The sequence below is a fragment of the Heliconius melpomene genome, chromosome 8 (genome assembly GCF_056956725.1).
Source record: "Heliconius melpomene rosina isolate 202511_hmr_F chromosome 8, ASM5695672v1, whole genome shotgun sequence".
In the NCBI taxonomy this organism is placed as follows: domain Eukaryota; kingdom Metazoa; phylum Arthropoda; class Insecta; order Lepidoptera; family Nymphalidae; genus Heliconius; species Heliconius melpomene.
In genome coordinates this window covers 9184630-9202572 of record NC_140396.1, presented here as the reverse complement: position 1 = coordinate 9202572, position 17943 = coordinate 9184630, and the positions used below count along the sequence as shown (strand labels likewise).

The 17943-nt window shown below is 32.5% G+C and overlaps 1 protein-coding gene across 2 annotated transcripts in view; it reads right to left on the bottom strand.

Moving 5' to 3' along the window:
• The window catches only part of hth (Meis homeobox homothorax), a 262885-nt gene extending 245162 nt beyond the window's left edge, over positions 1–17723 (bottom strand). For both annotated transcript variants that reach the window (XM_085189188.1, XM_085189189.1), the window contains exons 1-2: positions 17459–17723; positions 1625–1794 (exon numbers count right to left, since the gene is read on the bottom strand). In XM_085189188.1, coding sequence (XP_085045314.1) covers positions 1625–1794; positions 17459–17473 — 185 coding nt within the window. In that variant the 5' untranslated portion in view covers positions 17474–17723. The remainder of the gene's footprint in view (positions 1–1624; positions 1795–17458) is intronic.
• Between the last annotated feature and the right edge of the window lie 220 nt (positions 17724–17943).

The following is a 17943-nucleotide window of genomic DNA, read 5'->3' as shown; positions in this document are numbered from 1 at the left end:
TGAACCCATAATCCCAATAAGCCAGTAATATCTTTTAGACATGCAAAAAAATTGTATTCTACATTATCATTTTATCTTTCAAATGATTTTTTTAGCTTTATTTGCATTTATATGTAATGAGGCCATAGTTTCCGCTGTATTCTTAAAGGAATGGCGTGTTGAGTGGCGTAACTTAACACCGCGCTTTGCCTCGTCACCAGAGCTAAGTAAATATTAAATTATGAGTCGCCAAGACCACCTATTGATTTTACGTTGATTTTTTCAATAATATAACGAAAACTAAGTATTTACGTTAATTATTACTTACTATTTCTTAAATGAATCAATTATTTTTAGTTCTACTTCCCAATTTTAAATCATATAGATAATTTATTAGCTCGGCTACTGTAAATTGCAAATAACTGATATCTTTTTTTTTATGATAAGAAATACCTATAATATAATTTTGTGATATTTGTTATGACGTTTTACGGTGATTAAAAAGATAATAGATTTAAATAATAAAATGTAATTATAAATGATAAAATAAAATTCATCGAATTATAAGTAAAATTCCTGCGAAATCAGCCGTTTCACTGATAGCTGGTTTGTTTGTTATTGTCAAATTTATTTATCATTTTTGTATGTTTGGTTGTAAATGGTGTCACACGTGATTTTTTAATTTCAATTTGATTAATTTAGTTCTAAAAAGACTTGCTCCTAACTAAAATAAAATTGCTTTAAAATGTTCTTTTTAAACTAATTTCTGTTTTTATAATATTATTTTTATTATATTCTAACGTTTACCTGTAGTAAGGTAAAGTTTATGTAATGTATAGTATTTTTCAATTCGAATCCTTAGTTTCTGAGATTAGAGCATTCAAGCAAACATATTTTCTAGTTATATGATATTAATATAGATAGTACAGATATCACACTTGATAAAGATATAATGATTTTTAGGTAATCTTTTATGTTCATAGAATCGCACACATTATCAAGGCGAGGCGCCGGCGCAGTAACAAATATGTAACACAAGTATGTAATAAGACATTAAATAAAAAAAAATTGAAAACTAAAGTCGCAAATTCAATTCTAGCCTTAAACAAATTTCAAGCAAAAACTAATAACTATAGTTAAGTAGTATTTTTTTTATATTATCTATATTTTAGAAAGATATAAAAAATCACTATCATTGGACAGAGGACCAGTGTCTTATTGTAAATGTGATGGCTGTGAGTTCGATGCTCACTCATAAAAACAATTTCCTATATTTAAATCAAGTTTTATATATATAGTTATATATTCATTAATATCTTTAGTTTGCCCAGACGTTCGAGGTGTTAACTAAGTTTAGGGAGCCACTCATCACATTATTCCTAAAATTTTACTAAAAATGTCACCGCAAAGCGCGTTAACAGTACGATCTACAGACACTACCGTGCTACAAACTTACTAGGACTTCAAGCTGTATCCTCCATAAAGCAATGCAGGCAGAAGGAACCTACTATTAAAACATTTCCCCACATTCCTTCAAATATTCAACGTATTGCATGTAAAGTGGCGGAACTCAACGCCGCCTACTCACTAAACACCTAAAACACTACAATAAACAAACAAATGAACACTTTACCACCGGACTCACCCATATATCGCGTCCTTATCCCGCTTGTGCACCAGCGGCTCGCCGGGCAGCGCGTGCGCAGGCGCCGTGGGGGGGTAGTGCACTGGGGGGATGTGGGGGTGCGCGAGCCGGTGCTCGTGGTACATAGCACCGCCCTCCATGTAGCCCCCGCCGTGGAGGCTCTCGTCGTACTGGAAGTAGAGAATAGAGAGATAAAAATAAAAAAAGAGAACGAAGAGGAAAAGAAAAGAAAAGAAAAGAATGTGGCACAGCTTGTGGCCATCAGCGCGACAATAGAGGATTCGATTGCTAAGCTGGGGAACGATATATATATATATTTTATTTTCATGACATGACATGACTACATTATTATAATTTACACTTTGAAATATTACAATAAAAACAAAGAGATAGGTAGAGGAGAGATGTGTAAAATTGAAATAATAGAATATAATATAAATTATATTTAAACATGAGTTTGACACGAGACCAACAATGATTAAGCACTTGCCACAGATTGTTGTTACTCTATTTTAAAATGAAAACTGTAAAAGCATGAAAGTACCTAACTAAAAACATGTTTTGAACCTGTGCCCATTGATTCATTTCCTTTAACATTTCTATATATGCATGTATGTCCCTCGGAAATATCTCAAAAACATTTACTTATGAAAATAAACGGTATACAATACAAACTATACGTAACTTCATTAAATTTTGTGTTTAATTATCCTAAGCAAATTGCGATTTATTTACCATATAAGGGCAAGATATGTAAGCAACTATAAAGAAAGTAATAGAAATGTTAACACTAACAAAAAAGGAATATTTATTGTACTCTACATCAACAACTTCGTTACTACGCGCTATAAATTTATTTAAATGCTATTGTTTTTTTATATCATAATTGAACAGAGTGCTTTAACACTAAATTCCCTATGAAAAAGAAAAAATAAACAAAACCAACAAACATCAAAATTTTGCCCATTTAAAAATAATATCTAATAAATGTATTCAATTATGCAAACGCACGATATTTATTATGCTAATATTTTAAGATAATTCAACTGAATGTTTATATTGTAGTGTTAATGAACTCAAAAACTATTAGTAAGCGTAGGAAGGATCGTAAGTAAGAGAAAAAAAAAATTGCCGAGTCATACACCGTATCTATCATCTTTTACCTCCAATTAAATGCTCTTTCAAAATATATCTTATACTCCGAGGATGAGTATTTTAACATTTGACAGGCGGCGCTTTTGTACTGTAATTATGTTAAGTGTTGTTTTAGTAAAGAATATAATACGTGCATTAAGAGAGCGACTCGACTAACTCTCTTAGTTATTGTTATTTTTATTTCTTTTAAAAATTCCTAATGCATAATATGATCTGACATTTTAATTTCTCCATTATATTCACACTTACCAAGCACACGACTTAGGTTGAATCAGACGAATTACAATAAAAAAGCAATATAAAGTTTAATATTTTATTTATTCATATTTTTTCTATATAAGCTAAAATAGCGTTTAATTATCGGAAGGCGGACAAAAAAAATAACATTATAACGTCGTAAAATTTCGACTTAACCGCAAGCAAAGCGAAAAAACTACATAAACAAATAACCGTGTACACAACAATGATAATTGTTACAGTCTATGCTAATACAGTATCTAATTTTCGTATTTTTACGACCCATGAATATACATTAGATGGAAGTGCGTGTCTAGCGGAGATTTTGTTTTGGGAAATCGCAACTATTGTTTTTTTTTCTCCATTGTAATAAAAAATAAGAGTTCATTTACACTTATTGATAGTTTACATTTAAGAATTAACATTTAATTGAAGTTACATATATTATGATTGTTATCTTATGTGCATATGTATGTTATAGAACAGAAATTTCAATAGTATAACAGATTCAAGTTTAATATAAATTGTATTATTAGGTAATTTATTAATATATATCGTATACTTTGAAAATACGTAAGCTACTAATAAAACTTTCTCAGTTTTTGTATACTTAAAGGATGATAACATCAATTGTAATTTCAAGATTTAACTTTTAGCACTCAACTTAAAACTCAAGCTAAGCTATATATAACCATTTCATAAAAGACATTTAAAAGCAAGCTCTCCGCAGCACATAGCGGACCATCAAAAAGAATGAGTAAGCGATTTGTGCGATCGATAGCTCAGCAGTGGAACACCTGTTCACGCCTTCAGTTTATACTTTTAATGGCTGACAGTGTATTATTATTATTTTACAATCAAATAAAAGTTAAATTCTTAACAATACCAGATCTTATCCCATTATATTAATTATAAGGTTAAGTTTATAAGTTCTTTGGGATACATTTTTCAAGTTCATCCGTTATTTAAGAAATGTTTATGTGTGATACAAGCTTTATTATATTTTTAAGTTTTGTAGATATATATAATATATAGGGATGTTAGGCTTCTATTTTAAGATATTTCATGTTAGATGGCGGTTAACAACGCCGCGTTTTCCTTTATTTTATAACTATAAACAAATATTCTATCTATCATTTGTAGTCCACCAATATAATATGTCAATAAAAAGTAAATAAAAACGTTTCCCTACAATATTTCTGAGTAATAGCTTATAAACGTACAAACAAATTGTTTCACGTAATAAGGATGCTGGGCTACACCGTGCAGTCGGTGCGGGTTTATAGCTCATTCAGGGGTATTGTGTATATTTTATGTACAGATTAGCACTAGCGTATTAAGTTCTATGCCCCGTATAAAGCAATAAGCATTTCTAGCTTTCATATACAATTCGATCTTTTCAACGGTCTTTAATTACATGTTTTTATTTCTTTGTTAGTGGTTTATGTTGAGCGTGGATTTGAATAGCTATAGGTAGTCGGTTCGATTCTCAGATAGGATAACTTTTGTTATTTTTGATAAGGGTTTGTGTTATCCGAATCAGTATAATATATTTATTAGGATTATATAACTATATTTACTTGAAAAATGTCCATAATATGACAAAGATAGACATTTAGGCATATTGAAATAAGAAACATTGTAAAATGTTGTAAGATAAAATAATAAGTTACACAAATATCTTTTGAAACAGCTCTTATCCGTAGACTTAGGCGTAAAATTTAAATTAAATTATCTTTTAGTGGTCCTTCATATTTCCTAACCTACCTAGAAGCCCAATTTTAACTAAGAGAGTTAGATATACGTTTAGATAAATATATCCTAGCCCTCTTATCCAAGATTTCGTTTCAAAGCTTGCCTTGGCAGCGTTCGCAGAGTTTTATTAAAACAGGTAGGTACTATACGATTAGTCGGGACGGCACTAAGCTTAACAAATTAGGTTATTTCAGTTGCTACAGATGATATTGTCGTGCCTCGTACACCTTATTAATATTATAACATCATTTATAAGTGACACGATAAAGCACCTATTAGATACAAGTAATGCTAGCGATGTTAGTTTTAAATAGAATACCAAGTGTTGTTCTAGCAAGGTGGTTGACCGTCGGCGTTATTTAAAAAAAAACGTTATTTTCTTTTTTTATATTGACAGATAATAAATATAAATAATTGGGAAATTTTGTTAGTTATCTAATTAATTATCTTTAGTTAAATGATGAAGATCTGGATCATTTTTGTCTCCAACATTTACAGAAAAGTGGTACAAATTAATTCATTATAAAAATTTCTTTATTTAAAATTTATTAGATTTAATAAAATGAAAATGTATAGTTTTATCAATACAATATATAGGCAAAGCCACAATCAGGCACTAGTCTACCACCGTTATTGGCCGGTCGTCGACATGACACAGTTTGTCTTACGTCATTAATTTGTAGGCATTTGACACTATGTGGAGCAGACTTCAACATAGTCCAAGCAACTTCAACTCTTATAGCACCGCCTATAGAGCTATCTAACCAATTTGATAGATAAAAATATTTTTCCCATAAAATTTTAGGTCAGTGTCGTCCCACATACCGGCACGCATCTAAATATAGGGGTTATTTGAATTCAAAATCGTATTTATTATTTTTAAATTCTATTATTTAACACCTCAAGCGACTAGTTACGTACAATTTCGTAATATAGACAAAAAATAAATAGGTTCTCAGTTCCGGCGCTATGCTGTCTCACCCAAATAAAATTCGATCATTAAACATTTGGAAAATATGTAATGACTACCTTTTGACGTCTTGAGAGCCGGTTCCGAAATTAAATGATACGTTTTAAAAATGGAATCGCTCAGTCCCGCCTTTTTTCTGAGATAACCTTTAGTCCGTCGGGTTGCCATAAGGGAAAAAAGAATAAAAATCATACGTTTTAATTTTTTTAAATGACATTCCTGCGGTTTTTTCTCGCTGGGATGGGATTCACTGAGTAATAAGTTCGTTTCGATTTAGGTTTTTGCGATCTGTATGGTATGTCGGATTCTTCTGTTAGTGATGCATAACGTGATTAAATTTTGACGGTCTGTTAGTGTCGCGGCTCTCTGTTGGCGGGCATAAGTCATGGCCGGAGCTGATGAGCTCGAGCCCCGTCGCGATAATTAAAGCCCCGTGAATTAATCGTTTCAGTTATTCAAATGCAGCCCGCAATACGCCCGCTGGCTTGGTTTTTTACGATTGCCTCTCGAGATTAGCGTAGGTTGTTTCTGAGAAGTAAAAAATCTGTTTTGTGGCAATAATTAAATATGACTAAGATCATATGTTGTGGTCGGCCATTCCGATAACTTCCAACGTAAAGGAATTCAGAGTATACAAGCTGTTATATAAAAAATAAGGCGAAAAGGGACGACGTTTTCGAATACAGACGGTTGGGGAAGACAGGAGCGTCACTTGTGCCCGACACGGGGTGGGACACGAGGAACGCCACCCTTAAGCAGCCGTCCCTCTCCAACGCGCCCGCTCGCCCTTCGCCCCGTCCTGCTCCCGTCATCTGGCGAGGCCCTCACATGTCTGGGGCCACCAGAAGCGATTCGTAACAGTGAATAATGTATTTGAATAGTTCACAATACCTAATAGTAATAATGCGAACCGGTACAAAATTCATCACGCTGCAGTGCACTGCCTTTTATTATGAACAAGCTGTTGCTGCAAATAAAACGTAGAGATGTACCGGGTTATCGCCTTAGGTGTATTTTTATGTACTCTTCAAATTGATAGCGGTAAATCAAGCATCGTTAGACCTCAGTAGACGCTCGTGTCGAGTTTTACTGCGCCACTCGACCCGTACCCGAGATCGCCGTAAAACTTGGAAAAATCTTTTATATCACCTGTTACACGGAAGAATTGAGATGTGCGTCCCGCGCTAAGACACACACTGGGGCACCACCCGCTTTAAATTATCAGGGTGTCGTAAATTCCGTTCATTGATGACGCGGCAGCAAGATCGTACCACCAACCATAAATACTAATAAAACGGCCTCGTTACAACAGAGGGACAGATCGAAAATCGGGCACACGTCTTCTTAACGACACCTATTAGAGATCTTCTGTCTGGTCGGTGTAATTGAAAAATTGTATCCAGAGCGTTGCAAGAGTTGTATCCGACTCCCGCGCCGGATGCGGGCCCAGACGTCCATTATCCCATTTGCTCATCCGCATGGGGACACGGCGGCAGGCGATAACACCAACACGTGTCAATAAACCAATCGCGGCCGTTTCCGAGTGTAGCGCCCAGACCAGCTCGTTCCAGCCAGGCTAGTCACGCCAGCCGGGCCAGCCAGGCCAGCCAGGCCGCTTGGACAGTAATTGCATCTAACTCTGCACTTCTAAATGTGAACGCGCGACCGCAACGCGAACTGCGGTCACCGCTTTTTCAATATTCATTCACCTACAATATTTTCTCGTCCTCGAAAATCGCCGCGATATAGCTGATGTGAGGATACACGCAGATTTATCGTTCGAACAACAATTTTAAGGCCACAGATGAAAGCTTTAGCGCACACGTTTTTAATTTGAACTCTCAAAGTAAACAGTGCCCCTCGCCTCGAGCCCGCTCAGATCAGCTGGTTTCAACCGCCATTTTTAAACTTATCAGATGCCAGAGTGACTCTTAAATTATTTATGTTCTCGAAATTAATTTAACAGACCGTTAACCTCGGCCCGATCGTTTACAAATCGATGCTAGTCTTCGGTTTATCAATTCTGCGCATCCATATCATCGGCGCCGCATATAAACAGTGCGCGAGGTCGATAGCTGGCATATGAACCCGCGATAGTGAGTGCCCCCTTATCGTCTGCTGCACTCCAAGGGACAGTTTCGGACTCTCGTTCAGATTTTACGTAAATACTTCGCCGTCGTTAAGATAACGATTTCCTTTCGACGCGACGGCCGTCTCCGTTTTTGCTTTTATTAAATACATAAAATAAGTGTCTGCTTAGAGGATTTTGTTGTCAGTGGAGTTGGCGATAAGTAGTCGTCCTGATAAATAATTCCAACTAATTTCAGATTTAAGTCCGTATAACAAAACAAAAAAAACAAAGGAAAAAAAAAAGGAAAATGTAAGATAGGTGTTTCGTCATAAATAACTTTGACTAAAGCCCACGCGCGTCTTATTACCGTCTGTCCGTTTGTCCGTTCGTTAACACCATTGTGAGTTTGAATGCAAGATTAGCCACACCGGCTCGTGATTGACTATTTAACTCTAAAATGACTGACGCCTTTCTAAGCGCAATGAAATTTACTCGGGCACTTATTAAGTGATACCGTTCGAAGCAGTTTCTTTTTCTAAAACTTCATAAAAAACTGTAATAGATAGATATTTTTTTCCTTACTATTTCAAAGGAATTTGGTTTGGAAATTCACTTTTTATAGATAACCCGGAAAAATAGTCCCATTAAACTCCGATTTCTTTAATAAAAAGGTAAAATTCGCTTTTTTTGTCAATTAGTTGTTGAAATACGTATATGTTGTTAATTTAGTTTAAGGAGTTTTATCAAGATTTATTTGCGGTGCACGCGGTGTGAGTGGGAGCGGCGGGATCTTTGCAATGATTTGGTCATCGCCCCGGCCGCGACTGACGGCCGAAACTACCTACTTACATACCTGACCACCCGTAGATACCTACGCTAATATCGATTTCGTTTTGTATTTTAGTAAGCAATAATATATATCTTATATATGTTTATAATATAGGGTTTAAATTAAAAATTAATATAGTTACTGTTAAAAAAACTCCGTTCTCGCCTGAAACCTGCGATATTATTTACATTGTAAGTACGTAAGACTAGATTTTATATTTAAGGAAAAATAAAATGACACATTATACTCAGTTTGAATAGAATTTAAATGAACGTGTTAATATACCATCAATTTTTAAGACGTTCTTGGAGGAACTTAACGCTGCGCTATCCCTTGTGACCAGAGCGCGAAAATGAAAATAATTCACGCCCCCGAATGAGAACCGAACCCACATTCACCGTGTAATAGCCCGATTATAACAAAAAAATCAATACTAGACCCGTATCGCATAGTAGGAATTCTCCAAAAATACACCCAACACCGTTAGGCTGTCAGTTCAAAGTTTTGTCCCTGTCGCCCTATTGCTGTGTCATCGTGGAATAATTCATATGCCTTAGGCATCCCGCTATAGCAGCATATTAGCTATCTTACTAGCAAGACCGTCGCGTCCTTTAAATATATGTAGCACTAAAACAACTAAATTTATTGGTATTTTGCAGTATTTACTTGATTATTTTTTTCATTTAAGTACAACCACGTACCTATATTTTTTATCATTTTCGGCATTTTCTAACACAAAAAGTAAGGATAAATAACAACCATTTAACAACTTTCCACCATTCTAGAGACACTATACTCCAAGGCAAAGAATTTTTGTTTTAAAATCATGTATCTACATATATAAAAGGTAAATATATTTTTATCTTGGTAATTTCAAGGTTTTGCCTAGGAATAAGATGGTTTTTAATCTATATAACACATTATTTTAATATTAAAACTTTAATTTTTACAAAAGTATCCACAAAATATATTATAATTATATACATTCGTATAAAAATATCTAATATATCTTTATTAACACTACTAAAGGAAGCGCCTAACATCAAAACAACTCTACCATACGTTACTCTATCAAGAATTCATAGCTGCCTTTTAAAAGGATGTTTGTACGACTGTTACACAATAACCCCTAAATTAGCGATCGCGCGAATTATTCTTGAATCTAAATTGCGCAATTAGAGGATAGAAAATGAAGTGCGGTGTTTAAATTGAAAATGGCTACGCGGTCTGAATGAAATAATAGGTAAGTAATTGTTGTGCTAACTGTGGATCTTTTTGGTGATGGCGCCTATGGTTGCTGATTCAAATCCTTATTTCTTTAAAACAGTTGTTTTGGTGAAAAAACGGTTGTTATGGGAATCTCGATGGATATACATAAAAATATGCTTAAATGTGGAATATATAACCTCCTTCTTATTTTAGGTCGGTTAAAAGGAGAGCGGTTTGTCTTTTTTTTTGTTTTATACAACTAGAAGCAAAGATCAGAGAGTACTAATGCTAGTTTTTTTTACTTTTCTCACTCTCCACCTACTATAATGTCTCCGTCTACTTTAATGTATATTAGGTGCTGGTTATATATATATTTTTTATAATAATATCACATATTCAAAGATTTTAACTCACTAAAGTTATTAGGTATATCAAAAAATTCTGTTATAGCCACAACCGTCGCTACCAACACCACCGACGCGCAAACCCAAAAATTTAATCAAAAATCACGAACTAACAATGAAATATCCCACCACACACCATTTTAACATATAAAATTTAACTAATTCAGCCACTTCTGGAATAAACAATTAGATCCAGGTCCTATAAAGTGACAACGGCCTTTAACATCGAGTTTTTGCATTAAAATTCAAGAACAGCTATCTTTTAATATATTTATTTGATATTTAAACTAGTATATATCTATTCAACAATTGTGTAACGTTTTTTTTTAAACTAAAATGGCCTGAGATTTGAATTTAAATAGCAAATATCTTTTTGGGGTTAATAATTCGCGTCGGTCGTTGGACTTTGTCGATTTATATTTCATGTGGGCATAACGTTAAAGGCTTTATCGATTCTAAATTTGTTTTAAATAGAATTGTTTAATAAAAAAAAAAATAATAGTAAAAATTCGATTTTATTTTATATTTTTGATTATAATAAAGCATATAATAATAATAATAATAATAACTCTTTATTGTACACCCAGGAAAAGACACAAAAAAATACAATTAAATTATATAAATGTACAAAAGGCGGCCTTATTGCTTAATAGCAATTTCTGCCAGGCAACCTTAAGGCAGAGGAAATAGCAAATTAAGATATGGGTAGGGTGCAAAAATATATATATATATATATATATATATATATATATATATATATATATTTATATTCTTATATATTTTATACCTTTAATTTATGTATATATATATATATATACATATATATATATATAGCATATATATTTAGTATTATTATATAATATTAATAAAAAACTTACAAAGAGAATAGAATCACTATTTTTCCTAATATCCGTCGTAAAACATATCGTAGTTGAAAATAAAGTAAGTAGTGCTCACTTTAATTACACACAATTGCCTGTATTTATTTGAAATATAAGAACTTTTTACACCCACTGTAACTATAAGCCGATCAAATTGCGATTTCGTGTACTAACTAATTAAAAAGTAATTTAATTGCGTTTACACTTTTAAGTTAATTAACTGTTTCTAATTAAATTGGTTTTTATCACATACGCTAGAGTTGGCATTTATAGAAAGAAAGAAAACAATTTCAGTAATTACTATTATATTAATATTAAAATATTAGAAAACTAGTTTAGATTTTTTTCATATATTTACACATTTAGGTCCATTTAAACAAAGAATTACTTACGTCTACGCGGAACAAACAGAAACGAAAATAAAATATATAAATTATATTTATATTGGAGTGGTATTAAACGAAACTAAAATAAATAGAAAATTTTTTTCGTTGGTTTCGAATCCACTACGCCTACGCCTTTTACGTAGTTCAACTACGTCAAAAAGGCATTTAAAAATAATACATCAAAATGAACAAATAACTTTAACAACAACTCTAGCCAGGCAACAAAATAATTATATAATAAGATATTATTATAGTTAATTGTTTATTTATTTATCGTAAAACCAAGTGCTGGAGTCTTAAAAACCTATTTTATAGCTAATACACAAGCTGTAAATCATACAAGACGTTTATAGTTCGATAAGGGAAACTACGGAGTTAGGCGACATATCGTTAAAATTAAAAATTAAATTTGAACGGAAAATAAAATAGAATTTCTCCGTTTCTTCTGTTAAGAAACCTTTCTTTTTATTATTATTATTATATTTTACTAGGGACTTACTAAGTTGGCCTTATTACTTCAGTATAGTTAAAGAAAATATGAAATGCCGTTTCACATATACTATAAATATATTTTTATTTTTATATATTTAATTTCTATAGTAAGTGTTAAAATATTGGCACAATATCGCGCCTAAATATAAGAAATAGGTATAAAACCGTCCGTTGGTGATTATAGAACAAAAATACAATACTTATCATACATTTTAAATACTTGCAGCCATTAGATATATTAAAATCAATTATACCTTATCTGTTCTAAGTTATTTCTTCAAATAAACTTGGAGAAAGAATATGTAAAGGCTACCTAGAGTTTTTCACCCGCAACCAACCGTCGCGCAGGCAACCGTCCTTAAATGTATCTAATTAATATATCGCACCCGTATTATACTATTTTGTAAAAAGAAACTAATAAAATATCACTCGTCGTATCAAAAATATTACCGCGCGGCATAAAATTTGACACTTTCCGCCATCTTTGATCTTCTTTTTTTTTCTATTTACAAAATATTTCAACAAAAGATATAAAATATTCAGCCTAAAATTAGTTTTATTCCATTCCATATCTATAATTACATTAGTTGTAATATAATACATCACAAGATATTTTATTTTTGGGCAAGCGCTGACCAGCTTAAGTGCTATTTATCAATCCGAAATGGATTCGAGTAAAATGAGATAACTGAGGCCGTTTCTTAAGAACCAATCTCGGTTTTTTTTCTTTTATTTAAGTAATTTTTCTATGTCTCGACGATACTGTCGTAGGGTGGACGGTTTGGGAAAATTTAAATTAGATAAAAGTTTCTTAAGATTTAATTTAGTAATTATAACATATTTAGGTATATAACTTAAAAACTGAATTTAAATACTATTCAATTCAAACACGTCGTTCCTGTAATCCGGCGGTTATCCACACTCAATAGTAATTAGCTCAAATGGTTACTAAAATAAAGCTTGCTTATTTAGCTTCACGCTCTATCCTGCACGTGGCAACGTGAAGGAACCTGGGAACCTAGCGTTAAGGCACTGTTCCCCATTTAACGGTTACGCTCATATTTTCTATTCTAATCAATGGTTATCATTTAGCGTGTGGAAGCACTTCGTTAAGTCACTATCTCTCGTTTCCTGGCCAAGGTGTGAAACTTATGTTCATTGTTTGTAGTGAAATTAAAAATTGCGGTTAACGCTATCGGCACTAACTGATATTTTAACTGGGTAATTGAAAGTTTTCTACGTTTTTAACCTTTTAAAAAAAACAATATATTACAACGAAAGGTACAATTGTTAGGTTGGTATGTAAATTCGAGCATATTATTTATATGCTATTAGTATAAATTTAACCTAAAATATTGGAGTTGAGTTTATAAATAACTTTTTAAATTAGGAATAGAAATACCTACACACTGTTTTTCCGCATAGAAAAGGCAGTAAGAACCTATTATCATTTTTTCAGATTTCAACTTAATATTATAATTTCTTATTTATGTCTTTTCAATATTAAATCATTAAAATAAATATTAATAACTTGTTTAACTTTTTAAACTTTTTTTATATAAAAGACTATAGAATGTAATCAATTGTACATATTTAATTCTTTATAAATAGATATTATATATAGATAGGATTCAGATTTTTTTGTCACTTCGTTTCTGTTGTATTCAACTAATAGCCCAGTTAGCAAAATAATTGCTTTAATTGTTTCACGTTTAACGATTACCATATGTATTATGTTGTTTTTTTATTATAATTATACGTTTTTTAAATTATTTCAATGAGAAAATTCTATTTAAAACACAATAACTCTATTTGCATTATTATTATCGCAAAATTTTGAATTTAAAACAATTATCAAATAATATTTATTTTTTTTATTTTATTATTAATAGTGTTATTTCATTGTAAACGTATTTTTTTCAGCTTATAGATATAAAAATAATTCTTGCTTCAAGTAAGTATTGAACCTATAACCGTCATTTTTTCCCGTCACCACTGAACAGTAAATGCTATAACGAAAAATTCGTTAACACAAATTTATATTTGCTGAATACATATTAATATTGTTATTCGTAGGGTATCTGTCATAATCATAAAATTTACGATTTGATAACACTATCACTGACCGCAAGGTACGTTTGCGCTGACCGACTAACTATAGCCACTGCTGATAATATCCACCAATTTTTATCATATTAGAAATGATATCTCGTTCGTATCTAGTGACCAAATTTAGTTTTCGACGACGGGAATATGCTAAATTGAGCTATCGGGACGTTCTAGTATCGTTTATTCGATTCCCGTCTGTGTCATTTTTAATATTTCTGTTCTGTTCTTTCTAATATGGCGTTCCGAGCGTGCCAGTTGAGCACAAAATCACTTCGCCAGTGTCAAGTTGAATGGAGAACATTTTAATATTTCTTCTTAAATGAACTTTTGAGCGAGTCCGTTGAGAATTTTTGATCAAATAATCTTATAAAGCATTTTTTTTTTATTATAACCTTTTAGCATAATAAAAAGTTGTATGCTCAAGCTTCGACTTTAAATAAAATATTATTAACTTTGAATAGATCCTAAATTGCTATTAAACGAAAGAAGATTGCATATAATTTTGAAAACTTCTTAGTATTGTAAAAACATATTTAGTTGCCCGCATTAAGTATTTAAAATAGGGCCCAAGTCACGATAAATATGCCACTGGAATACTCCAGATAGGATTTTTAAAAGCATATGGACGCATAAAAATAAATTTTCTTCTTGTTTATCAGTTGTTATCGTAATAAGAGCCTAAATCCTCGTTCCGAGACATTAGCGCTTATATGAATTATAAGTATATCTTCGAAATGTGTAATTTTATTGCAATTAAATGTAAAATGTCGCATTTATTGTGTATAGGTATTTTATTAAGTTTTTTCACTAATTATTTAATGGATAAAGACAGATAAGATATTAAGATTTTCGGGTGCTTCTGCCTTTTTTATTTGACAGTTAAAACTTCAATGCAGATTAAAATATATTGCACTTAAGAATTATTTATTATCTGTACATTATTTCGATATATGTAAAAATATTTTAATTAACACCTACTGAACATTATTTAACATAGAGCTATAAAAAATATTAGATCTTATAATAAAAGTATGACAAAAAAATTCGCGAACTGAAAAAACAAAATGGCCGCACCCGCGCACGTTTGCCTCTAAAACTAAATACAAGACTTCGTTTATTACTTTGATTATGCATTCTCATGTTTATTCACACTGAATACTATTAAAAACTAAGCGTCGGGTGATCACGTCACTTATAATTAATGTTACTTCATCTTTGAATTAAACTAATATATATTTTGCATCTTTATTTTCCCGCTTTTTTTATTTCACAGTGAATTACAGATTATATAAAGTATTATGTTAATTTGCATCAGTATCTATGCATATCTGTAGTAGTTTTTTCAATATTTCTGTTAATGTAGAGTGCTAATAATAATACCTAATAGATATGTATTTGTGAATTCCGATGCAATTTTTGGATTCATCTCTGTACCTAATTATTTATCTAACATAACTTATTTAAGAAATTGATATTATTTTTATATAATATATAAAAATCTGAAAATGTAAGAACATATTTTTATTTTACTTCAATGATCCTTTAGATAATTTTTGTTTTCTTAAAAGTTACCATTGATAGTTTTAACTAAATTTTGAAATTTTACTACTTTTATAAAAATTGATTTCAAATATAGACCAAAGTAGTCTAGACTTAAATGAATTTACACTGTGAATATCTTAATATCTCTTACAATAGCGTATACACAGTTATAAATATTAAAGACAGTTTTATGTATAGCTATCTACATAAATTATGAGTAAATCAATACTCAAGCCAAGTGTGAAATTAATTGTTCAGTCCATAAGAAAAAAAGTCTGTAATAGCCTAACTAAAATATATATTTTCTTAAATAATTTTTAAAAATTATCTTAAGATATACCCTAAATTTGTTTAAACAAACTTTTAAATAAATTGTGTTTTGTTTAAGAAAAATAAAGTTAATGCATTATCAAATTTTGCTTTGGTAAATCTAGGTAAAGCTTCTTAATCCATATTAATAATCACTATTTAATTTATATTAATAACAATTTATTTAATATATTTCAATAATGGTATTGATTCTTCTGGCGATGCACGCTCACGTCATTTACCGTCGGCACTGATATGCACTTAAATGAGAAAGCCGCCGCGTAAAAATTTTATTTACTTATCTAATATTTTTAATTTAATAATTTCTTATCAATCAGCTACTTTATTTTTAATCAATTTGTCGCGAGTAGATTATATTGTTATCGAAATCAACTTGCTTAGTACGAATTTTTCTACTGATATCAATTATAAGTATGTTTATTTTTCGTATATTTAGAAAAATATTACAGAATGAAAACAAGTTACAATTAATGTTGTTATCACAGCTTTATGTCATTTTTTATTGGGTAATAAATCATTATGATGAAGGAAAAGGTAAGCTATAACTATCCATGTCTAATTATATTCAAAAGCGTAACTTTATATAAAAATCCTCCGTTTAGTTACATTTTATATTTATTATTACACATATTACATTTACAAACGGGATGTCTCTTAATAAAAGGCGGATTAAATCCACTACCTGGATAGGCAAAGACAATACAACCCCGAATCTCTTAGAAAGTCCCATTCCGTTAGGGTATTTTTGTGGCGCGAACAAACTTTTTTCTTTTCATTGTCAATTGAATTTTATTGTTGGTTTCCGAGATAGGCCCTTTTGTGCTCAACCGTGCGTCTAAAGCCGCTTGTACTTGTATGCCGTGACTACGGGGTTCGTCACCCATAAGAGCAACCAGCGACAAAGGAACCCCATGGTGCCATTTTATCTCATTTATTGTGGAACATTTTGAACCATCAGGTGCCCTTAACGTTTTAATTCGTGACAATTCTAGTTAACCGTAGTATAGTGACTCGACTCTACATTATTATTTATTCGTATGTTAATTTTAATATATCAAAAGGCAGACGGTGAATTATAACATTAGAATCACGTTATCTAAGCTTTTATGTGTATAAAGTAGTCATTTTGTTTTCATTACCGTCAGTAATGCGTCGGTGGTGATACAAACGCATTTTAAACCACCATTACGTATTCCGGACGTGTCCAACTTGTTAGAACAGCTCCCCTGACGGGACGCGCCTGTATTGTTTTGGACATACACTTCCCAAATCTTTGAACATTGGTGATTTTATTTTATTACGCATACTTTGTGTTTGTTTCGACTTTTTCTCGAACTCTACATTTATTAAAAGTGGTTTTATTTATTTGTGGATGTAGTTTATTTTCCTAAATACGTTGCTACATATGGAATGGTACCTACTGTCCCTGTCAAACTCACGTGCAAGCAAAAACCAGTTACATACCCTAGGCTGAGCCATGAAAGCTCGGCCCGAGCCCGGGTGCAGGGCTCCGCTGGCCACCACGAACGTTTTTAGAGGCTAACACCAAACACAAGCACGAGAACACAGACACACACACCGTCACAACGGCCCGCTATCTCACTAGTGTCATAATGCACTCGCGGTTGACTTTTAGTTAATCGGGAGTTGGTATCGCGTGGCCGAGCAGGCGCGGGGTGCGGGAGGCCCGACGCGCTCGGCAGTCTGGCGGACACTGGCGCGGCTGGCGGCGGCCGCGGTAGGGCGTGCCGCGCCCGCCTCGCCGCCCAATCGGAGCGGCCGCCCCGCCGCCCCCCGCCGCCGCACACGCCGCCCTCGCGCCCGCGCCCCGCCGCCCTCGCACCCGCTCGCCCGCGCCCCTCGCCCGTCGACACTCCTCGACGCGACGCCGAATGGTGTACACGTGCTGTTTCAGTTTCTTTTGGATGTTTTTTTTAATGTTATTATTA